General features: G+C 29.2%; 1 protein-coding gene across 1 annotated transcript in view; it reads right to left on the bottom strand.

Moving 5' to 3' along the window:
* Positions 1-339: 339 nt before the first annotated feature.
* The window catches only part of LOC107446299 (uncharacterized), a 40,344-nt gene continuing 13,793 nt past the window's right edge, over positions 340-26,890 (bottom strand). The window contains exons 2-5 of the mRNA XM_043041220.2: positions 12,876-13,112; positions 11,592-11,969; positions 4,308-4,583; positions 340-587 (exon numbers count right to left, since the gene is read on the bottom strand). Coding sequence (XP_042897154.1) covers positions 498-587; positions 4,308-4,583; positions 11,592-11,969; positions 12,876-13,085 — 954 coding nt within the window. The 5' untranslated portion in view covers positions 13,086-13,112 and the 3' untranslated portion in view covers positions 340-497. The remainder of the gene's footprint in view (positions 588-4,307; positions 4,584-11,591; positions 11,970-12,875; positions 13,113-26,890) is intronic.

Raw genomic sequence — 26,890 nt, 5'->3', positions numbered from 1 at the left:
TAAATTCTTGTTTTCAGATCTATACAGTTAAATTTGAAATTTTACTTAGTTTAGTTTCCAAGTTTTAAGTTTAGAATTATTGTTGTTGGGGTTTTGGAATGGAAAAATGCCCCGAATAGTCAACAAGCAACATCAGGAAGCTTCTCTTTAAGAAATAATTTAAATCACCACTAGTGCGGGAACAATTAAGTAGAGTTTTAGTCATTTAAAGGTTTCACTAATAGAAATCTTGTGGACAAGAAATGAAGACAAGGCCATCGTTAACAGCTTTAAAGTTAACTTACTTAACTTCACAAAAATGCTGCTTATCTTCATTTGCTCATCACTAAAATCTATTAAAGTAAACATGTTGAAGTTTTATTAACTTTCAAATAAACAATACATTCAAGACAAAAGAACATCGAAAGATATATATACATTTCTATGTCAAAAAAGTTGACGTATCACGATTTGAAGGACCTAGAGTAGTAACTTGCGATGCAAATGAGATACAATGATTATACAAGAGAATATAAGAGTGTGATTGTCATCCCAGGCTTTACAGGTACTTCATTTCTGCTAGGCAAGCAAACACTATCATAAACTACCTGTAAGAAGAAGAACTGACTTAACTATACAAATTAAATTTGTATTTTATGCTGTCATTAACTAGTTAGGACATTTTAATCTTCCTCCCAAATATGCATCTAAGGTTGATTTTTGTATCATGTTAATTAGAGTTAAAATTATATTACACAAATTAAAGTTAATTTAAATTTTAATGATTTAAAATATTCTTGATTACATATTGATAGCATAACATTAAGTAATACAAAAGGGGGGCGAGAAGCTAAGATTACTCACCAGGGCGTCATATCAAAACCTAGTCACCTCCCAACACGCAGGCAGCGCTTCGACTGATTCCCAAATGGATGCAACCCCTACAGCAAGAGGGAACATCGTCAAACTCATCCTTTGGCTCACTTTACCGATGCTTTTGGCGCATTTACTATTTTGGGAGTCCTTGCTCTGCATCATAAAGCCCAACAAGAATTCTTAAAGATTAGCATATAAATCATGCAAGCTTTAAACAATGTTAAATTTAACTATGCCAGTTAGCGCGCTATGAGGTTGGTATTAAGCTTGCATTAATAACCATTTTATCTCAAGATTGAGTCTGCTTTTACAAAACAAGGCTAGAAAAATCTTCTGAAATCGAGGATGAATCATCATTCACAAATTAAGAGTAGAAAGCTTTCTGAAACAAACCGAGGATAAATTCCTAACCTCAAGGCCTTTTTCATAGATTTTATGACCATCACTGAAACACGATTGATTTGAGAGGGATTCTATATGCTTTTCTAAACACTTTAAAAGTGAAGGTTCACCTAATCATCAAGTCTCCAATACAAACTAAATATTACATTTTAAAGCCTGAACAAAGCTTGAAGAAAAAAGGCAAAAACAAGGTTTGTAGTAAAAGATAAAAAATAAGATTTTTTGTAAGGTTTTTTGCATGCCTTTGTTTAATTTTCAAAGAAACAAGCTTGTTATCCTAATATTTCTACTAAATTTTAAAAAAAAGGATTAATTAGTCAACCATTCCATGCCAACCAAATTAAAATGAAAATACATTTTCTATGTATTGATAACAGACCCTGCTATCTGGAATGCTACTATGAATTATTTATGAATATTTAATCTCCTGCTGTTATAAATCAGTGAAAAGTTTTTAAACATATGCTACCAAAAATTAATCATGAGTGTTAGTCTCATGCTGTCATGAATCAGTCAGGAATTTTTAAACTTATATAATTGAAAATTAGTCATGATTTTTAGTCTCATGTAGTCATGAATTTGCAATGAGCTGTTAGTCTCTTATAATCCTGACTTGACTTGCCATATATTCTTAAGATCATGTCCTCTTGAATTATTTTTGAAATTTTAGTTTCATGCCATTATAAATTAATCATAATTTTTAGTCTCATATTGTCGAATTAGCAATGACATTTTAATCTTATGCTGTTTTGAATTAGTTAATTTGATAACTTTTTGGATGATTTAATTGAATTATTTGAATTTTTTTCACATGCTGTCACGAATTTATGGGACCGAAAAATATTCGTGACTTCTTAGTATAATATTGCAATGAATTAGTCACAAAATTTAATCGGATTCTGCTACGAATTGGACAAAAAATTTTAATCTCATGCTGTTATGAAATAGTCGTGAATATTTAGTTTTATGCTGTTATGAAATATTCAGAAATATTTAGAAATTTTTCGATACATAAAGTAATAAATTTGTCATAATTTTTTTTCCTATAAAAATTATTTGTTTTGAAAATTTATTGAATTAGAAATATTTTCAATTAAAGAGTAAGTTTGGGGTCTGAAATTTTTTAATACGTTTAAATTGAAGTTTTTGCTTTCAAAATAAGCTCATTCAGTGTATCGAAACTTTAAAAGAGATTAAATTTTTTTTTCATTCAGAGTAGCTAAGTTAATGTTCAGAGAACTTTAGAGTCATTCTGAGTAGCTGTATCGTTCACTTATATACAGTATCATACTCATATATACAGTATCATACTCACATATATACTCATATATACAGTATCATACTCATATATATAGTATCATTCTTTTTATAACTCCCATTCAGAGTAGCTTTTACTGTTTTTTGAAACGATCCATAATTATTCTAATTTCCTTAAAACTGTTTGTTTAGTGTAAATTGAATGGGTATCTAGGATTTGGATGCTTTTTTACAAGATTATATTATAATAGATATGCCAATAAGATTATATTATATTTTTATCTAGTAAATCATTTTTATAATGTCAAAAGGTAATTTTTTTATCAAAAAGAAATAAATGAATTAACTTTTTTTTCATACTTTAAATTTGAAAACTACATAACATTACTTTTTAGTTGAGTGCTAGTAATTGAAATTTCATTCATAAATAGTTAATCCCAAGTGACAGTACTACAATTGCTAAGTGACAGCTTGATGGCTGTAAAATAAAATTCCTAGAATAAAGATCTGAAAATAAAGTTTTATAATGTACGGAGTGTAAAAGTTTCAATCATTTAGTTAATGAAATAAATATTGGGTTGCTCGGAAAGTAATTTCGCTTCTTTTATGAAAATGGAAGCTAATTTTCTTATTGTGAATAAATATTTTATTGAATTATATATTGCCCATCCTAGTACAATGCTTTTAGTCATCTTTCTAGCAGTAGTATTACTCCACTTTTATAATTGTTTCGCTTTTTTGCTGGCAAAAAAATTCATCTAGGTGATTTTTTACCTTCTCGTTTGAAGTACAGGTAACACTATCTAAAACATTTTGTAGAGACTGAAACATTAATGTAGACAATCCATTTCTCGTCCTCAGTGAGGAGACACTTAAAAAATGGATCGTTTTCTTGACGTTTGAGAAGCAAATCACAGACGTTAACGCGTGGGCACAAATTTCTTTTCTTAAAAGACATAAAGAACCCATCTTTCAAGCTGTGAGCTCAAACCTAAACGTTCAAAATAATCACGAATGGTTGAATTGCATAAATTTAATATCTCAGCCATCACACAAACTGTTATTCGCCGGTTTTCATTAATTAATGACCTTATTGTGATTCCATCAGCTTTGACTGACCTTCCAGAACGTGGAGCATCTTCAACATCAAAATTGTCAAATCAAGATTTCACTAACTAATTTTCACACTGGCGTTCTGTCAGTACAACTTCTCCATACACATCGGATGAATTTTCTTTGCTTTAACAGCAATTTTTTTACTTTTCGATGGTAAAAAAGTAAAATAAATTGGAAATTCTGCTTTACACTTTCCATAGTTGAAAGGAGACCAACCAAAAATTGCAACACAGAATCACTCGAACTTTTTCACAAGCAGGACACGCTATATCAGTTGTCAAAATATATAACGATGATGTGGCTAAAGTGTGAAATTGGCTGTGAAAAAAATGCAATTAATCATCTGTTGAAAAAGAAAACTGAATTACATTCTAAAGAACCCAATATTGTTAATCATTAAGAAAATAGAGAGCAATATTGGGATCGTAAAGCAAAATGCATGATAAAAGCAAAACAAATAATGTTTACTTAAAAATGTTTCATATATGTCAGCATTAAAATGTATGTTAAAAATAAAATTTAGCAATCAACAATTGAACAATTGATTTCATGATTTCTATAGAGATGATTAATGTTTTTGCTTGTAAGCTCTTTAATTAGTATTTAGCTAATAAAGTTTTCACTTCAAGCTTTAAGTCGTTTAAAAATGTAGCAGTAAATTTTTCAAATATACTTACTTCTTCGTTTCGGTCATACACAACTATTTTCCAGTATCCTCTACTATTTGTTTTCATACCGTTAAAACCTTCAATAACATAACACTCTGCAATAGATGAACGACTGAACGTGATAACTTCATCTTCAGATAATGATGAGATGCCCAATAAGGATCGAAATTTGCTTTCTGCTTGTTTCAGAACTTCAACAATTGTCATCATTGGGGATAAGGTTACCACAACATCTGGAAGTGTCCCATCTGTTACACCACTTTTAACTCGGACAGTTACTCCTGGCTATACATTTCATGTTAAAAAAAAGTTTTAAATGCTTTAGAAAGTGCATCGTGGTCTAAATATATTAGAAAAATTGAATCAACGTTAAACAATAATATCCTGAACCATGATATCGATATAATGTTTAACAATTTTATTTAGACTCCAGATTGAACTTTATTTTGATGCAAGTTAGACCATAATTATGTTTAAAATAAGCCAATACTACGGTTCAACTTGGTCTGATAATATGGTTGAAGCGAACTCGAACTCTATTGTAGTTTAGCAAGCTTCAAAATTTTTATCATTGAATCAGACCAGCGATGACGTAAAATAATATAATGCGCTATATAATAATACTAGCCACATTTGGCGACCAGCTAAATCACTTTTTAAAATTATCATGCGCAACATATAAACTTTTATAGTAACCAAGCCGAATACATAGCATAACTGTATTTAAATATTCTACTTCTATAACCCGTCCTCCAATCCTAGCGCTTTAATTAGTTTTAAATAATATATTAACAAAACTTATGTTTATAGTGTATTCGGTCTTACTCTGAGCTTTTGTTGCATTTCTAATATCATAACAGCGCCCTCAACTGAAGAACGCTTTAATTAGTCAATTGAAACTCAACTCTCCCTCTAGCCAGTCGTGGCTGCAAGATTCTTAATGGAGCTTGCTATGGTGTAAGTTATCTGCAAACATGTAGATAGATTATTAATGAAAAAAATTATAGTCATTGTCATTAATTTGCCTTTGGTAGCCAGCGATCGAGATTTCCGTATCCTGATCTGTGGCAGAATAATCGTCAAATCTTGGCAACTTCCGGGCAGCGGCCAGCGAGAAACTAAAAAAAAAACATCACATAAAGGGACCAACTCGAAGTGTTATAGCTCGTAGCCACCCCCGGGCAAGCATCTACATGCCTTTTTTTAAAAAAAAAAATTTAAAGTTTAAAATCTATTTGGCACCTTGGCGATTGTAGTTGGTGAAACAGATCAGGATACGGAAGTATCCCTCAGCGACTTATGGATAAACAAAATATTGTTTGGTCTTATCTCACTGGAGACGAATTTCGATTTATATAAGTAATCGTTACTACAGTAGAGGAATTAAAAAAATATCTAAGCGGCTCAAATTTAAACTAACTAAACAGGGAAATAGTAGCGCATTTTCACAAATAACTTTCCTTGTTTTCTTGAATATGGCGGATTCTAGAATACTTAATCGGAAACGTGGAAGTATCCGAGTTAAAGTCACAAAAATCATTGAATTTTCAAAAAGTGAGAATATCGAAGATAAGATTTTACTACAATTTAAATTAAACGCTTTTAAAATATTAAAAGTTCAATTAGAAGAACTACGTGTGGACTAAATCGCATTGTGCCAGACAAAGAACTTCAAGAAATTGAGGATATATTATCAACAATTGAAGAAGAGATCGAAGGATTAAAGGTAAGCTTTTAAAAAATCGAAATTATTTCTAAATCCTATAAGAATCACTGTTGTTGAAAATTACGAAAACAATCCTCAAATTGTTGATAACAATATTAAAATCAAACTGCCTGATACACCTCTTCCCAAATTTTCGAGTAATATGGAAGATTGGCATAATTTTAAATCGCAATTCAATTCGTTGATCTCATCCAACTCACACATAATGATCTTGATGAATCACATAAATTATTTTATTTACAATCGGCCTTGATCGGGAATGCGAAACAGATTTAAACAACAAAACACACGTTTAAGTCACTTTTTAAAGGACTTGAAGTACGCTATGATCATAAACGATTGCTTGTCAACAGTCATATTAATTCAATTTTAAATCTCGAAAAAATCAATCATGAATCTGCTTTTGAATTACACAATTTACAAGCATTATTACTTGTATTAGATAAAATTTTAAAAAATCACTAGAATTATTATTAGAACAGTTCAGTTCTATTATTTTTATACGCAGTATTCTTCAAAAAATTGACAAGGAGTCTCGAAAGCTCTTTGAAATGCCACTAACGACTTCTGAATTAGCGGAATGAGATAATTTAATTGATTTCTTCAAAAAGCGATGTCAGTTTTTGGAAAATTTACCAGGGTAATAAAACAAGGAAAAAATGAATAAAAAATAAAACAAAAGCAATTGCAAAATAAAAAAAGAAACATTCATAAACACAAAAACTTCATGTTGAATTCAAATGATATTGCATCAAATTGTACGCAATAAAAAACACAAAACTCATTCATAAATTCGAATTATTATAAACCTTGTGTTATTTGTAATTTACAACACACAATTTATAAAGGTAATTCCTTTCTTAAAATGAACTTTAATGAAAGATATAATATTGCCAAAGAAAAAAGATTTTTTTAAAATCTCTTAATGGAAATCATTTGTTAAGCTAATGCAGATCGAAATAATTATGTTCCACGCGTTATAAAAAAAAACATCAATTCTTGTTAGATAAACCAGATACTTTTGAGTTAACTGACACCACTAATCACAATAACATTAATCCTTCTCTATAAGTGAAACTGAATCGAACTTCTCGAGAAATAATGAGTCAACGGCACATGCAAAGGAAATGATCTCGCTTAATTTGCTTGGCATCTTCTAATAAAACTGCGATTTTATCTACGGCTAATTTATGGACTCGAAATGCAGATAATAATTTTACTGAAGCACGAGCTTTGTTAGACGGTGGCTCTACGGCGAATTTTATAACATCTGACTTTGGAAAACAATTTTGTTCAAACAGAGAAAACATAATTAGTTTGTGGTATAAGTGGAACATTAATCACATTAAATCATAAGATTTCTTCTACAATTTCGAATAATAAAGGGAATTTTTGATTGTTCCAAAAATTACAAATTTGACACCAAAAACGCATATGCGTTGTTCGTGTCTATAAAGTTGTTGGAACGTGGCTGCATGAAATTGCATAAATGGTGTGCCAACCATCCAGAATAGCTTGGTAATGAAAATCGGAATGGTATACGTTATAGTTTTGATCATCAACTGCAATCGCACTCCGTAAAGGCTTCAGGTGCTTTTTTGGAATCCCAAAGCTGAATGTTTTACGCATACTGTGACGGTTACAAGGAAAGAGTCTTATGATAAAAGAGATGTTCACATATCGAGGATATTCGATCCTTTGGGCTTGGTTGGACCAGTTATCACAAGGGCTAACATTATAATGCAAAGAATGTGGCTTTCCAAAATTGATTGGAATGATCCGCAACTAGAAGAATTGGCTAAGGAGTGGAATAGTTTTGCAACCATCCTTTCAGAATTACAAAATGTTGATATCCCGAGAAACATCTTTACATAAAATCGCACATCATTGCATGGTTATGCTAATGCTTCTTCGTTGGTATTTGGTGCAGTAATTTATATATTTTCGGATCACAATTCTTCCTTTTCGAAAATGCTGAGCAGTAAATCATGGGTAGCTCCAATAAAATCTCTTGCCATACCCAGATTGCAATTGTGCGCTTGCTTTTTGCTATCTAAATTAACGGAAAAGGTTGTAAAATCCTTGAACATTTCGATTAAGAAGTTAACTTTAAGGTCGGACTCGACAATAGCACTTGCATGAATTACAAAATCCCCTCATTTTCTTAAAACATTTGTAAGCAACGGGTTGTGCAAATATCAGAACTGACCGAATGTAATGAATGGAAACATATATCTTCGGACAACAATCCAATTGATGTTATTTACCGTGGCCTAAACGTCGAGAACATTGCATCATGCAAAATATGGTGATTTTGTCCAGATTTAAATTGCTTCGTGCAAAAACAAAGTTTACCGAATTTGATGAGCAAACTATTTCGGACATTGACGATGAAAAAGAACTTAAATCACTATTGGACACTATTTGGCTATTTTCAATAAGAAAACTTTTGTTACTGTTTTTTTTTAATATTATTAATAATTCTATTATATAGTTATTACTAAATGAATTAGAATTCTTAGTTATCTTTACAGGTTTGTTAGAAACTGCAAAAAATCCTAGGAGGAAAATATTGGACATCTTTCTAGGGAGTAATTAAAGTTTGAAGAAGAAACCTTTCCCAATTTGAAAAGTTCAAAGAGATCGGCTGATTTAGCATCATTTTAAAAAAAAGTAATATTTCGACTAACTGTCACCTTAAGCCCTTGGGTGCCTTTTTATATTCCGATGGAATATCACGGGTGGGTGGTCGATTAGCCGATTCCTAGGTAAGTTTTGAAAATAAATTTCCCATTATTTTCTCATCTAAGCACAGGCTTATATGCATCATAATGTTGCCTCTTCATCTAACATATTTTTCTCTTGATCCTCAATCCCATCTGAATTCCGTTCGACAAAAATTCTGGCCAATACATGGCAGGAACCTTGCAAGAAAAACAGCTCATGAATGTATTGTTTGTTTCAAATTTCATCCTGTACTTGGTGATCAACTAATGGGTAAGCTTCCTTCACATGGATTGAATCCGAAATTCACCTTTAATGAATCGGGTTTGGACTTTTGTGGTCCAACGAAAGGGAAATTTTCGAAAAGTATATGTAACTATGTTAATGTCCTGGTCTTAAAACTTCAATAACTTCTGGAAAAAAAATCTCGCTCTTAGGTCATAAACGGGAATGTCCCTTTCAACATGTCAAATTTCAACTCTGTATATGCATTTATGTGGCGAGCAGAGTTGCCCGAATGGTATTTTTTCCACAAATTTAATAGTTAATAATTCTTGAACTATTTATCCAAGTCTTATAGTGATTACACAGAAAAATGAAATTAAATGCAACTTTGATCCCATAAAAATAGAAATGACAGCCCTTATGATTTATTATTACGAGTATAAAGAAGAAAATCATTTTCAAATGAACAACGTGAGCAAAAAAAAAGTGTCCATTCTTACAATAGCGCTTGGACAACCTGTTATTGAAAAAATTTCGTTTTGAATTTCTTTAAATATTTTTTGACCCATATGGGTATTGTTCAAATGAGATTTTTTAAGCATTTTAAAAATTGTTCTCCATGTATGTAGGCATTTTTGAAAAATAATTTTAATTGACACTAGTTTTAAATAAATAACGCATTTTAAAACATATAATAATTCGATTAGCACCAACTGCCATATCAGCATGTTATAAGCTCTGAAGTTTGCATGTTTTTGAACAAATAAAGTTCTTCTTTTTATAAAAAAAAGAATTATTTCATTAATATTTCTAGACATATATGGGTATTTTTAGAAATTTCAGCGTTCAAGTTTTAATATGAAGCCAGAGTTGGAGAATCGGAAAATACTAATCTTCACATAAATCCTATAAATGCTTTGGGACTCAGTTATCATTTTTTAAAATAATAAATAAATATCTTCATTGTATATGTGTATTTTAAAAACGCATGGTGACCATATTTTTTTTAAATATGAAACCAGTTTTATATTTTTCAGTAATCATAAGATTGTTTAAATTTCTTTTTCTTTGAAAAAAAAATAACTGCAGATACTTTGCAAACATTTCCAAGTCTATATGGAAAATTAATTTCCCTTTTGATATGTTTGAAACATCCTGGCCCATTTTTCCTATCATCTCTACAGCAGGCTATATACGAGGATATTTTACTTTTTTGTAGTTAATATTGGCTTATCCTTTGAAGTCATAAATAGAGAATAAATTCTGAAGAAAATGTGGAAGTATTTTTTTTTAAAAACAGCTGTTTCCAAATGGTGTTCTGCGGAACACTAGGGGTCCAGCGAGTTCGTACTTTTTATAACTAAAGATTAGTTTTGAAACCTCAGATTATATTTAGATCCAACCTATAATTCATAATTTATTAAATCTTTCGGTTGCCTTTATGAGATTATTTCTAGCAAAATGCCAAAGAAATAGAAGTATCTTTTTTTTAAAAAATATTGTATTTCTAATAACAAAATATTGAACAAATTGTGAAAGGAACAATCATTTTAACGACATTGCATTAGTATTTCCTATTATGCTTTTCAAATCAAAATTAAATAACTAATATATTTAATCAAAAAATCTATTTCCCCTATAACCATTTTCAAAGTTTTCAGCAGTTCTTTTAAGTTTTCATTTCGACGTAATTCACAATTTGTCCTATTTTATTCATATTCAGCTTATAGTATGTACACCAAAAACATATTCATAACTAAACTAGATCGAGCTCAATTGTTGGTTGTAAAGCATATTTTCAGTTTACTAATAATAAAACAATATAAAATCTTCATATCTCTAAATTTATATACTATATTTAAATATAGTCTTTTATAGGTTATAACATTCACTATTACCTTAATAAACTTAATTTATAAAGTAGGGGTTTCATTGAAAGGAAATTGATTATTTAGGGTTCTGTAGCCGTAAAAGAAATTGGGCACCGCTGTATTAAACCTTTAGTTTGCAAAAATCTGTCAGAATTCATTCAGAAGTTTTGATGCAAATTTTATCTATAAAATAAAAGTTGCGGATATATATGTATCTATAGCTAATAATCTAAAAAATGGGTGAAATAGCTTCAAATTCTCTTCAGAAAAACCTTCAGAAATATTTTCATATTACTTCTAGTGGGTAAAATTAGGTATAAAATAAAATAAAAAATATATTTATATCCTAGCGTAAATTTTTAAAGATGTTTTTCAAGTGAGCACGCGCAAAAGAAATTAAATGCAAAAAATTCTCAATTAAAGATTTTAGTTTAAGAATTTGTTAGGAGACTTATTTTGATGTATTCAAGTTTCTGATTTTAAGAGCATGTTACATTTCGCTATGATTATAAAACATTAATGTTCTCTACTAAGTTTTTGAAGTATTCTGGTTTCAAAGGAAAAAGTTGCTTTATAAACATTTTTTTAATGAGTCTATTTATCCTAAAACAACAGAATTCTTTATTCAATTAAAAAGAATTCAGAAACTCATTATTCAATTAAATCTCACTAACATATTCTTTATCTAAAGTCTTCAAATAACAGTGAAATCTTAATTATCATATTTTACTTCAGACAATAGCTTACCGGAGGCCTTAAATTTTGTACTGGAATATAAAATGGTTGTGGGTATGGCTGTCTACTCTGAGAGTGATCCGAAAATCCTGTCGAAAACAGAACTCCTGTCAGCATACCGGACTGTCCGGGTGGTGGACTCATAGGACGAGATGGAGGAACTGGTCTTGATAGAGGGACTGGTCTTGATGGAGATACTGGTCTTGATGCAGGTATTGTAAAAGTAGGAGGTAATTGCAGAGGCGGAGGTAAAGACTGAGAGGGAATAATCGAGGATGATCCTTGATTTGTAGGAATCATGAAGTCTATAGTACTTTCAGGCGGAGGTCGATGGTTATTATTGAGAAGTTCTTTTAGGGCTATCTGTTGAATTTGGCTTTTTTGTCTTGCCTTAAAAATTAAATGAAAGTTGTTAAAATATCGGATATTTTCATNAGCCTTTCATTCATTCTATATAAGTTGATTTAAGCAATTAGTCTAATAAATAGGAAGTTATTAAGGAAATCTATTAAGAAAGTTATTCTAGAGCTGTAGACTGCTCATATACAATTTAAATTTCGTTAATAACCTTGCATACTTACTTAAATATTTCAAACAAATTCTAGAGAATACAAAAAAATAAGGTATGTAAAAACGCCATAAGTAAATATGCTAAATAGGCCACACACAATGGCGAATCAAAAGACTAAAAATGTTATCTAAAGAATTAAATATCTATTTCTCACTTTGAGTCGAAACTAAGGCTTTGTTTTTACTAGAGAATTTAATGACTCAAGTCTCTTCTCATTATGTGCAATTCGTAGACAGTTTTTTTCTTGCTAGTTGAAATTTCCTTGTTTGCAATTCTAGCTGTGCAATTTTGTCCCTAACTAGTAAGGTTAGAATGATCAATAATCAATTCTTTTTCTTGTAAACACCCATGTAAAAAAATCTAACAATTTCTTTTTCTCATTCTGGAGATCTCTGCGTCTTCAATGGTCCTTTAATTTAGAATCGTTCTACAAAATTAATGTTCGATAATGTCTATCACTTTCATTCGAACTGATCAGCGTGTGCTTAAAAATCATGAAAGTACAATTTAGAGATTAACAATTGAAGCAATCTAAATGTATTTTCATGAAATTAAATTTTTCATTCGAATCTTTGTCACCATCTGCGGCCTGAAGTAATTTAGCAATAAAGTTTCTAACTTGCTGCATAAAGAAAAAAGCATTAAGCGGAGTTCAGTGGTCTTAAAAAAATATACTTCGCCGAATGAAATATAAGAAAAAACTGAAATCATCAACAACGGCTTACCTTTTCATTTCTTTGCCTGTATCTCACTTTTCTCAATATTCTATTTACTATAACAGTTGGAGGTACTCCTTTATCATTTGCAACTGCATACACTAATTTTGTCATTTCTTCTATTGTGTAAGTTCTGGGATCCTTCGTGCAAGACCAAGCATCCAAAGGTAAACTATTAATACTAAAGGTAAGGCATAAGACGGTGAACATCACTTTCATGGCAAACCACACTGGGGAAAACTACAACTGAGTAAAATAATAAGTAAGCATACTTTCAAAAAGCATGTGTTATGTGGTTAAAAAGTGCAAATAATGGGCACAAGTACTAGTAATGTGCAAATAACGCTGTAAAAATTTTTTCGAAAATAACAGACAATCTTTAAAATATTTGTGCATAAAAAATTTCGTTTTTCCGGATTCATTTTTTATGTAAAATAATAGTATCAATTTAAGATTTTGTTCCATTTATTTAATTGAAACATTTCCTTAATATCATTTGTTTCATGATGCAAGAAGTATACCGCGCACTGAGCAAATAACATATTAGTTACAGTGAATAAATAAAGTGGAGAGGCCATTAAATAAAAAATTATGTTATCCAGATAAAGGAAGACGGGCTTGAATTGTAGTTGCTGGTGTGACAAAAGAATTCATGCACTTTGCATTTGCTATGTGGCAACACTGTATAATCCACCTCTAGACATGATAGTGAAAGTGAGCTCTCAAGTATTCAAAAGTACTTAAAATTTAATTTAAGTCGCTCTCTAGGGATTTGATCACGCAAATTTGCTAAATAGCAGGGATATTGATTACAGTGTTTTACCTGTTTCTCGCATATGCCCTGAGTTGATGATTTTGCACCCGAATCGAAATATAATAAAGTATGAAAGTGTTCTTATAATTAGTTATATATTTTTCCATTTCGATAATTTTTGCTGTTGTCTTCATCATAAAGAGAGAAGGAATCAACAGCATTTTCCTCATAATGGCATAAATCATCATCATCGTGACACATTTCTAGACTAGTACTGAAAGACAACTACTGATCATCCTGTATGTTAAATTATGAATGTTAAATGAAAACATCCATTATAAAAATGATTTTTCGAGAAGTCATTTGTTTTTTGGACATTGAGTGCAGAATCTTGGTTAGAATTGCAGGTAAAATAATTTGTTTTGATTCGATAGTGCTGAGAACGTTGAGCAAATTATTATTTTTTTTAATTTCACATTTTTGTTTATTGCTAATTTATTTGTAAATAGACATTTTTCTAATAAAGTATTGATGAAACGTTTAAAGGTTTAGGTTAAATTATAATAAATAGTAAATGCTTATTTAAATATTTTATTTAACTAAAATACATTTAAATAAAAGCTTTTTCTAAAAGTAAATTAACCCCGGCGAATGCTTCTCATTCATCATAGTATTTGCTTATATGTTGATATTTTTCACTAAAAGGAAAGAAAATTTTGTTAATGAAATATATAACTATTGCAATTTAATGTTGAAATATTTTAGAATAGTAAATCATGTCATAACAAATGATTATATCTAAATTTAAAAAGCAATCAACTGCACTTGAAAAATATTAACCTAAGGAATTAAAATTGTTTTGTTCAACAAGAAATGAATGATAAGTAATTTTATTAGTCTATAAGACTCTTATTGTTATAACAGCTCAAATTGGAAACATATTTTATCTCTCTTTAACTTTCATATTTTTAAAAATTTCGATGTAAATGTTAAGAATTATATCAGGTAACATCTAATCCCTTGTTCTCTTATTTTTTTAAAATTATACTTATTAATGTTTTTGTTACTTTTGGCATTGACTTAAGCGCGAGCTAATAAAATAACAATCCCGAGAGAGATAAAGATCCGAGAGGGAAATTCTTATTAAAAATGAATAAATACTCAAGATTTAAAAGGAAAAAGTGACAAAAAGTAGTAAAAAAAGGCACTTGAAATTGCAACAACTTTCGAACGAACTGGAAAGTAGAAAAAAAAGAAAGAAAAAGAAGAAGAAAAAAACTCATGCCAAGTTCATAAATGAAAATTACCATTTCAGTTCATCAAATTTCAGTTTTAATGTTGCCTTTCTGCAAGTTGCAGATCGGGCCATCACGATTTTTTACTGCAAGTTTAATAGTTGATGATTCTCATACTAGGAATCGAATTTTAATTCCCACATTTTTCCGGTATATTTATCTACACACCTTCATAATTTCAAGTTTCTAAATTTTGTTCTTTTTGCTTACAAAAATGAAATGTAATGTAATGTAGAAAAAGAGAGAAAAAATTCTCAACAAAGCACGTCGTATTGCAATAACTTTCGAACATTTTAGAATTATGAAAAAAACTCATGCTAAGTTCATAAACAAAAAGGTCCTTTCAGCATGCCAAATTTCAATTCAGTATTTGCATTTCTTTGGCCCACAGAGTGGCGCTGGTATTTTTTTCCCTGTAAGTTCAACAGTTTATAATTCTTGAAATAACTATCGATACAACTGAATTTTTTAATCTTTTTACATTTTTTTACTCTCTTTCGCAATTTCGTCTTTTTAAGTCTTATAGTTTAGAACAACAGAACAAAATGTAGCGCAAAGTTGAAACAGTGGCGGAGCTTAAGACATTTTAGAGATAACAGAACAGTGACTACAAGATATTAGTCAGATTTAAAATTGCAATAGATTTAACATTGCAATAACAAACAAGATGGAAGATTTTTCTTACAACGACATTCGTAGGAAAAGTTAAGAATGATTAAGTCATTTATATTTTATTAAGCACGATGCTATTTATCCATCTCTCTGCTTTTTAAGATCTATCAAAATAGAACAAAATCATTGATGCGTGCGGTCAAGAAAGATATACGCCCTAGATTATATGTTTTTGAATGAATAATTTTGGAAATGCATCGCATTCATAAAATTGTCTTTTGTATATTACGCATCTGCATAGTTTATTTTTAGAAAGTTTATTTTGGAAAAATCAAAAGTTCTATCGAAATATACAAACAAGAGTACATTAATCGAAATAAAATTTCTGTAATAGTATAAGATATGATACTTTAATTAAAAGACAGTGGCTTTTAATCAAAATACTGCAAATGATTGTTTCATTTCATCAGAAAATAAATAAATAATTCCAGAAATAAATTCGATTCTCAATACATCCTGTGTTTGTATTATATTCCTCGAATGCACAATGTGATTTTCATTAGTTATTTTAGAAAGCAATCTAGTGCAGTATATAAACAAGAAAAAGTAACTGGTTCAAATTAAACGCAAACAACAGTAGTAGATAGGTAAATGGCATATTTAAATGGCAGTTATAATTTTGAGACGGAGATAGAAAATTTAAATAAATTTTTTGAGAAGAAGATACATCTTGCAAATATAAAGATAATTTATACCATCAAATCCTGTTAGCTAGAAACAAAAATGGACAGTATTGATAAAAATGTAAGTGTAGGGTTTTGAAATAAGAAATAAAATTATGTAAGATTTTATCCACAATTTATGATGTCAAACAGCTTTGATATTTAAAGTTCAAATTGTTTTATACATCTGTTGTGTTTACATCTTCTTCGACAGCAAAAAAATTTCTCAAGGGAGAAACAAAATTCTGGTAAAATTACCATATTGTATGGTTATAACATTTCTGATCACAAAACAATAATATATTTTTGGTAAATAAAATAAAAATGTACGAAATTTAAACCATTTATTCGATAATTTTTTCTTTTATATGGTAACAAACCGGAACTTTCGGTTTTCAAAATTACAATTCTTGCTACCATGAAAAATGCAAAATTTAAATCAGATTTAAGCAAATAAATATATGACTTTTATACCATGCTCTAAGGAATCACGATAAAATTACCAAATTTTACCACATTTACTAAATTTTATCGCATATTATAAAACCGTATTTTATTGTTAATTTTACCAAACTCGTGACCGAAGCGCTTTGGAAAAATTACCGAGCTTTTTGATGTTTCCATAGAGCCAGAAACACGGTCACCGTTTTCTAACAGTTTTGGCCATATTCATTTTCTCAGTATAATTATAATCAATTATTAAACGCTATGATATGAAAATGAATTTAATTTATAAACAAATTTTTTCATTGAATTGCTCATTTTACCAAAGCAATATAAAAATGCATAAATTTTGTAATTAGTAATAAAACTCTTTACAAATTTGTTTATTGAATTTTGGTAAATATGTTTCATAATTTAAAGTATGAAAGATTGCTTCATAAATATGGCATGACTGTTCCCGCTTAAAGACCCTATTAAGGCGAGTAAAGCAAATGGAATTGGACACGCCCAATTTTCGTCTTCAGATATTAAAGAAGATGTAATTGGCCACATTTAAAATTAAAGAGTCTAATTTCGGATGTTTCGGTGGATTTATATTCTATAAATAGAGAGGCTTATGATTTAAGAATTCAGGAACATTCTCAAGCAGTTTATTTGATTTTCACTTATTTTCTGTTTCTAGAATAAACGCAGCCAGCTAGAATAAGAAAAAAAACGTCTGTAATAGTTGCTCAGTGTAATTTATCTCATTCAGAGGAAATTAAACATTTATGTGCATGTTTTGATTATTGTATATGTGTGAAATGAAGGGTGCGCGTTTTCTGTAACATCTGTCTCATGCGATGAGTCACGAAAATTTTATTTGACAGCAACATAGTGCTGCGTCTGAATTGCAAATTTCTCTTATTAGCTCAATACGTGTTCAAAATATCTTAGTTTCAACACATCAGGAAGTAACGTTTTAAGTAAAAGGTCAATCAAGAAAGTGCAATGGATATTTCCATTTGAAGTCTTTACATTCTGAGAGACAAGAAATAATAGCATTGTGTAAATTGTGGAAAGTATGACCACGTGGTTCAATTTAGAACCATAATATCATCTATATATAAATTTTATACGTCTCTTATTAGCTTTATATATTTTCCAAATATCCTACTCAGTTGTAACAGATTATAAAAAAAAACAGCTAACCCCTTCCTTCTCGCTCCTGTTAGAATGACGGGTTGAAGTTTCGCCTCCCTGTTTCTCGAGCCCATGATATTTCCGGGCTGGTGAGTTCTAAAGTGACGCACCAAAAAATTGAAGCAATCTGTTTCTTACGTCCGTAACCATGATTATTTCTCAATTTTATACACTAAATCGCAGACTGTTAGTCATGTGCTTAGAGACAGTTTATTTTAGACTAGATGTCAGCACTCATCAAGCATGTGAGCTAAAAATTAACCCAAAAATTAATAATGAGTACATAGATTGTATGTACACTTAGTTTCAAATTATTTTCTTGGATTAAACAATGGGCACTCTTATTACCATTTTCCTTAAAATTATGGGACCATTATTGGATTTAAGTAAAGTGTTAAGAAATGCAATGAATAATCAGTTAGTGCAATGAATAATAGTGCAATGAATAATCCGTTTTAAAAGTTTCTACACTTACTGAATAAGATTACGAAACAGATTTTCTTACGGAAGAGATTTTCATTAGCAATAATATAAGAGTATGTATATAATAAAATAAAGTCTTTGTTATTTATGATAGTTGCTAAAAATTATTTTTAAAAATTTGAGCCAATGCTTTGACTTAGCATTGATAATAATATTGCTTATGATTAATAATATGAAACACCTGTTAATTGTGATTTTAAAATTCTAATAAAAATTAAAGTGTTTCATTTCACAATAATGTAGGAATATATAACAAAATAAGTTTTATACTGCTTATGATTGTTTGTTAAAATTTATCATTGTTAATTTTAAAAATTACATGATCTAAATTACATGCAATTGTTTTGACATAAGTTAAATTCATTACTATTTAATATTAAAAAACGAATTTAATTTTGAGGATATTTCTATCTAGATAAAATTTTTGTTTGCATTTTAAAAATTGTTTATTTATTTATTTAATAAATTATTATGAAAATACTTTTGTTAATAGTACCTCCATATCACTGAAACTTTCTTTGCGATACAATAAGTTATACTCCCACATTATTTTGATTGCATTTATAATTTTTATTCAATAGAGCTAAAATCATTAGCAAGCAACATCGATCAATGTTGATGAAGTTTAAGGGATAGAATTACAATTGTTGGTAGAAAAATAATTTATGACCAGATTTGATTGATGAGGTAAAATCTGGTGTCGTTAATAGACCATCAGGTTTCAATACAGCAATAGATTGAATTGCACGAACGTCAATAGTTGAGATATCTTTCACGAACTATTTAAAATAATGATATCGCAAATATTAATGCTATTTTGCTATTTCTCCCATTTCAGTTCTAATTACAATAACAATTATGTATATATATATATAAATATATATATAAAAGTTCAAAATGAAGAAAAAAAAAGGAAAATTACAGACATGAAAAAAGGGGGGAAAAGAGAAATAATAATTAAAAAAAATAACAAACAAATGGGAGAAAAAAAGAAAAGAGAAGGATAAATTTATTTCAAAAAATCCGGAAAATAAAAGATATAATCTTTTCATCAGCCCACACGATTATATCCGCAAAAAAGAGTGCTTTCTGATATTGTATCAAAATATCCAATATAGCGTGTGGGCTGATGAAAAGATTATATCTTTTATTTTCCGGATTTTTTTAAAAAAATTTATCCTTTTTATTCCTTTCCAGTTGCTTGTTATTTTTTTTTATTATTATTTTTCGTTCCCCCCTTTTTTTCCTATGTCTGTAATGTTCCTTTGCCTTATCTTCATTTTCAACTTATCTGTTTACTTGCAGCTTATGCGCAATAAATGAAACTTATTGTTTTTCTTAATTTTCTTCGTGTTTTTTTGCATTTATTTTGCTATATATATATATATATATATTTATATATAAGAAGAGNTATCTATATATATATATATATATATATACAATTTTTATGGTCAAGTATTTTTTACTCATATTTAAATATCATGGATTAATAAAAAAAATAATGATAAATAACGGTTGATAAAATGAATTTGTAAGGCTAGATAGGAACTCGTTTTTTAAACAAACAAACAAATTTTATTAAGCAAAGCAGAAAATAGATAAATTCAAAAATAGTTAAAATAAACATATATTCAACACTAAGAGGATATATCCTGTCCAGGTGATATAGAAATACACAAAAAATTTACAAAAGCAAGCATGAAAGAAGAAAAAAAAACGACGTAGAAAACTGAAAATTACCAAATATTTATAAGCATAATACACATATATTTTGAAACTTGTACAGTGCTCAAACGAAAAAACGGACCACCCTGAGTAACTTTTAATTTAAAGATTGGATCTTCATGTTTCAGAACTCAATCTTACTGGTTTAAAGGAGTGACGTCAAATATGCTATTTAATTACTGTAAACGATATTCTAAGTTACGAAATTAGGCACAAAAACCCACTTTCTCTGAATAAACATACCTTTCTTTCCACGGAATCATATTTCTGACCCCCCAAAATACAGGAGCTAGCGGCAATCTGGTCCCAAAGTTTGGTCAGGAGAGTGGTCCAAATTTTGAACCTCTAAATGTTAATTTTACTTTTTGCGTATTTCGCTATATCTCGCGAACTTTTAAAGCGAATTAAAATTTTTACGCTCAATTATAAAATTTTGCTTATCCAAAGATAATTCCATGCAAAATATAACTCTATTAGTAAATATTTATTATTTTATTTAATAACAGTCGAAAAATTTTGAATAGCAAGGTCTGCAATTTTTAACATAATTTTAATGATCTCAATATTAAATGGTAAAGTACGAAATTTGAGCGAAATCGGTCAAATAGTTCCTGAGAAATTGAATTTTGAAAAAGTCGTTTTATTAAATTTGATTTCTCATGAGCTACTTGACCAATTTCGCTCTAACTTTATATTTTGCCATTTAAAATTACATTCCTAAAAATGATATAAAGAATTGTATGCCCTAAAAATCAAAAATTTTTTTACAAAAAGTTATATTTTGCATGGAATTTTCTACAGATAAACGAGTTTTGTAATTGGCGTGCAAAAATTTTTCTATTCGCTTAAAAAGCTCTCGAGATATAGTGGAATACTCAAAAAGTAAAATTAATATTAAGGCCTTCAAACTTTGGCCACCCTTCTAACCATACTGTTAGGACCATATTTCTCAGATTGTGGCCACCCCACGTATTTTGAGGGTCAAAAGTCTGAATCCGTTGAAAAAAAAACATGTTTATTCAAAGAAAGTAAGTTTTTGTGTCTGATTTCACAAATTAAATTATCGTATGAGCTAACTAATTAGCATATTTTAGGTTACCTCTTCGAACCATTAAAATGGATACCTAGAACGTTAAGATCCGATCATTAGATCAAAATTTATTCAGGGTAGTCCGTTTTTTATTTTGCGCACTGCAATTGCACATATTTGAAAAATATATAATCACACAAATTATATGTAAATCTACTTATGCAATGATTATATGCATATGGTGTATATAAATAATGATTATAAAATATTATATATTTAATTAAAAAATATATACTTAAATGGTATTAATAGAAACTTATCTGTTTAGTAGGTTAAAGAAAAGGAAAAAAATTCCCTGCTATTGTTAAAGATAAAAAAAAATTATAATATCGTCTATATTAAATTCATATAATGTAAGTTTATAAATAGAATATGTTTTGAGATACTGCAACAAAATCGATAATATATTAATAGTTTACAAGCAAAGTATAAATTTTTTTCATGAAAAGTTTATTTGTTAAAACGAGGAGTTTTACAAATTTTATTCCATTCTTCTTTCAGATATATTCTTTTTTACATTGCAGGTTATTTTGCTTTGATATAGAAAAAGCAAAATACGGAAACGCGCACTATGGCGTAGATGAAGTAAATTAACTTATTTAAAAATACAAGTGCTTTGATGTTTTTTTAAATTTTTTTTATTTCCTATGAGCTGCACAATCAGTCTTCCCGATGAGCAGACTTAGTGCGTTCTCCAGAAGTGATATCCACTCTTTCAGGACCACCACAATGGGTGAGATATCGTTGGCCGTGTTAATTTCCACGTCTAGTTTCTGCCACACTAGATGGCAGCACCGAGACTCTATTTGGACGCTAAAGTGCACTAGGAATTTAATTTTGCCGGGAAATACCAAGAGTCAATAAGGTACTCCAGGGATATTTTACATGCCGTATAATCATACGACATGGCCGCTGAAGATTTTCTGCATCCCGAAAATCCGGTGTCTTGGCCGGGGATCGAACCCGCAGACTTGGGCTCAGAAGTGTTTTGATGTTGAAATTTTAAAATTTTAAACATTTATTTTGAAGGGACGTAAAAGGCATCGAATTTGTTTTGTAATAGGTATCTAATAAACATAATAGACATAATAGGTGTTTAATAAACCACTCCAGATTATAGCGCAATAATTTATTAATGAATTTAACCAAGAATAGTATAAAATTCTCCAAAAATTCTTGTGAATTTTATTTTTGATATGGTAAAGTTTAATTTAAAAAAACACAGCTTTTTTTAACTAATTTATTTATATGGGTTTTCCATTTAAAATTGGAGTCAATATACAAATCTAAATACATAATATATTTGACTGGTTCTAATATGTGACTGTGGCAATTATTACATTTGTTGCTTTTGCTTAAGTGAATGGAATTTAAAGAAGTGAATTTTCGAAAGTGTTAAACTGGAATAGAGAAATATTGCTTTGCTTAAATTTAAAGACAGAGTTTAAATTTAAATCTATAACCCATCTTGCAATTTCAGAAATATCTAATTCAATTTAAAATTTGAATTCGTTGATATCTGAGCATGAATATTATAAAACAGAATCGTCAGCATGAGTTATGAATTTTAACATGCGATATGAGTTGACAAAAATCGTTAATAAAAATAGTTAAGTTCCTAAAATAGTTTCTTGTGGAAGACTATGATTTGAAAAAATAACTAAATTTATTTCTATTGTTTAACTCTTTGTTCTCTGTCCGATAAATATGAAATAAACGATTCGCTTCGAAAATATATAAGTAGAAAATTAGAGTTCACATGTTTCAAGTGCTCAATAATAGATCCCCATTTTTAAGACTTGCCAAGCATGAAAGATAAAAAAAAAACAAATTTGAAACGTAAAACGTAAAGTTGCCAACGGTAAATGAAAAAGTAAAGGTGAAAAAAAAAAACTAGAAAAACCACAGTAACCGAGAGGGACTGTATTGTTTGTTAAAGCAAGTAATGCTAAGCCAAGATAAGAATTCTTTTACTATTTCTTTAAAAAAAATTAAAAGTATTTAATGTATCAAGTAATGCTAAGGATAGAGTTTTTCTAAATTATTTATTAGAGTAGAGTTAGGTTGATTATTTAAAACTTTTTGAAAGTAATGTATTGTTTCAAGTAATATTACATTAAGAAAAAAAGTTTGGTCCAACAGTACCAAAATATTGCATATTTTACTGCATTTATGACTCTATGGGAAGACCAAGAAGCTCAATAAATTCTACTTTGGTAAAGATTTTGGTAAAATTAATAATAAAATATGGTTTTCTAATAAATGATAAAATTTGGTAATTATGGTAAATTATGGTACCTAAAAGCAAGACACAACAACCATTTATTCGATTAAATTTACTTTTCAGTTGTGTATTTTTTCTAAATGTGTGATAATACGAACTATAATTTTGAAAGCAGAATTTTCGGTAAACCGTTACAATAAGGACCCAAAAATGAATAAACGAATGGTTTAACTACCGCATATTTTGGTTTTATTAACCAGAGCTATACTTTTTAGCAGAAATGCCATTACTATACAGTATAGTAATTTTTCCAGATTTTCCAGATGAAGTTTTCATAATTGCCTTTTGTTTCAAAAAAATTATGAATAAATTTACGATGAAAAAGAAGTCAAGCTAAGTGCATTTATGTCAATAAAGTTTTTCCATACCATTTTAAAGCAACTTTTTACATAAAATTAAAAGTTTATCTAAATTATATAATTTTGTTTGGTGAAAGAAAAATGCATTGCTATTTTGATACACCTATTACTTTTATATTTGTTGCACAACTTTTCAATTTCTTAATCTGCCATAAACAAAAATTAATTCAATCAATAAAATAATAGAAAATTTAAAAGTGATATTTAAGAATTTATTAACTGAATTAATAATTTATTAAATAAATTTATTAACTTATGAATTGAAAGTACTTCGTATATAATAAATATATTTATTTATAGCCAATGATACACGGTGCAATAAATTTATATTTAAATAAATTTAAAATAATATTTAGTGTGTAAAAACGAGAATTTCGTTGGTATATTATTGTCATAATCATTTTTTGTTCGTAATTTTCATGGAAAATAACACATGATGCATATTATAGTAAAAACATTTCTTATACAGGGTAAGCTTTAACAAACTGTCTTGGAAACAACATTTGAGAAGCAACATCCCTGCGAGAGACAAAACTCAACAGTCCAAAATTTGTAAACGATGAAGAAAAATATAAATTCAAAATTATTTTCATTTAATTTACAGTACTCGTCAATATTTTCGAAGCAGGTAAAAATTCCTTGAAGATTAAGGAGGAAAAACTATTCATCTCAATGCACGCCAAAAACCCTTGAAGATTAAGGAGGAAAAACTATTCATCTCAATGCACGCAAAAAACCTTGAAGATTAAGGAGGAAAAACTATTCATCTCAATGCACGCCAAAAACCCTTGAAGATTAAGGAGGAAAAACTATTCATCTCAATGCACGCAAAAAACCTTGAAGATTAAGGAGGAAAAACTATTCATCTCAATGCACGCCAAAAACCCTTGAAGATTAAGGAGGAAAAACTATTCATCTCAATGCACGCCAAAAACCTTTAAGATTAAGGAGGAAAAACTATTCATCTCAATGCACGCCAAAAACCCTTGAAGATTAAGGAGGAAAAACTATTCATCTCAATGCACGCCAAAAAACCTTGAAGATTAAGGAGGAAAAACTATTCATCTCAATGCACGCCAAAAACCCTTGAAGATTAAGGAGGAAAAACTATTCATCTCAATGCACGCCAAAAACCCTTGAAGATTAAGGAGGAAAAACTATTCATCTCAATGCACGCCAAAAACCTTTAAGATTAAGGAGGCAAAACTATTCATCTCAATGCACGCCAAAAAACCTTGAAGATTAAGGAGGAAAAACTATTCATCTCAATGCACGCCAAAAACCCTTAAGATTAAGGAGGAAAAACTATTCATCTCAATGTACGCCAAAAACCCTTGAAGATTAAGGAGGAAAAACTATTCATCTCAATGAACTCTGTTTTTGAGAAAAACGAATTTCTAGGTTTGAAAATTTTCAGGAGAAAGCATACAATTGAAATCACAAATATAAAAAAAAATATGAGTGTCACAAGTATTTATTTACATTCCTCAAAAATTTCAAAATAAAATTTACAGAATTTCTAGGTTAAAAGGATTAAAATTCAAAAAACGGGTTGGGCAAGAATCGTTTTTTCCTCAAAATTCCTTCCTAATCAATATTTCCTCACTAGTATTCCCGTCGTTTTCTAAATTCCTTGTTCTTCTTTCCGCCTTTTCGTCTGTTATTCTGAGGTGTATTCAAAATACTGAGGTTTTCATAAATTTCTTGAAATTGTGATTCAGATTTCTCATTCAAAAATTTTTCAGGAACTGCAAATCTTGATGTTTAGCATAGACACTAGTATCGTAAAGTTTTCCTTGGGGGAATATTTTCCCTCTGTCTTATCTGAGCTGATGACTTACTATTGTTTCTAAGCCACCGTAAAGGCTTCACAAATTCAGCAGCTCATTTTTTTTAAAGTTTTGATGGTGAATATAGCAAGTATGCAGCTGTTGTGTTTGGGCAAGAACCAATCTTACACAGGCACGTGGTCTGAAATCGTTTTTTTACCAGCAAAACCAATATTCTCTTAGTAATAACTCTCGGAGAGAACAGATTTTCCACGTTACTTATTTGCTAAAACGTAGTAATCCTTATGATGTAAGGATGGTGATCCTACTGTCATTTTTGGACCTTAATCATTCTTTCCCCGTGATTTACGTTTGAAACTGTTTCAGCAAAATAATACCAAAATAAGTTTTTAATCAGAATTTATTAAAGATAATTTAGTAAAATGAAGCTTTCTGTTTTTAGACTTTTGAAAAATATTTTTGTTTTGGGACAGCGTAAGTTCAGAGAGTTTTTCAGCATTTTTCAAATCAACTTTTCATCACTTTAAGCAATCATAAATATAAATTTAAAAAAAAAAATTAAGGGCATTTACATGTACATTTTTAATTATATATCAAAAGTTTCTAAATGCATAAATTTATCAATTTATCGGTTTAGTTTTTTTAGAAAAAAAAAATCCGTTGAAAGCCTAAAAGCTACCAAACGCTATCCCTCTTATTCTACTAAAGCGACGCCATTTTTTTTTTTTTTTTTTTTTTTTTTTTTTTTTTGTAAGGTATAAAGCTATTAAATGATATTCTATTATTAAAATTTGTTAAAAATGCTGAAAAACAGAGAAAATCACACGTAACATTTTCGAAGAAATTAAAAAAGATCTGGTTGAAACTCGATTTTAAGTAGAACTTCCATACATGGTGATGGCGGAGATGATAGGGCTTCATTTTTTTGCTAAAGCACATGATGATTTTTTTAAAGCGTAGTTTAATTTCTTAATACAATCACAGCAAAATTTAATTTTTTATAAAAATTCTCCGAAATGTCTTCTCAAGTTGAAAATTTTCAATTCCAAAGTAAATTCCAAAAATTCGAAATAATAAACTATTAAAAAACTTTTTACGAAGTAGTTCTTGGAAATAGAAACTTATAACTAGGAATAGAACTTATGAAACTTTTTAAGCAATTATATGTCTTCAAGAATAATAACTTTGATTACAATTTTCTACGCAAATTGTAACGGTCTTAAGTTTCAAATGAAAATCAGTCGTTATTTTGCAAACAATTATATAACTTTTAAAAAACTTGAT

The sequence above is a fragment of the Parasteatoda tepidariorum genome, chromosome 2, assembly GCF_043381705.1.
Source record: "Parasteatoda tepidariorum isolate YZ-2023 chromosome 2, CAS_Ptep_4.0, whole genome shotgun sequence".
Lineage (NCBI taxonomy): Eukaryota > Metazoa > Arthropoda > Arachnida > Araneae > Theridiidae > Parasteatoda > Parasteatoda tepidariorum.
This window is presented reverse-complemented; position numbering and strand designations above follow the sequence as displayed.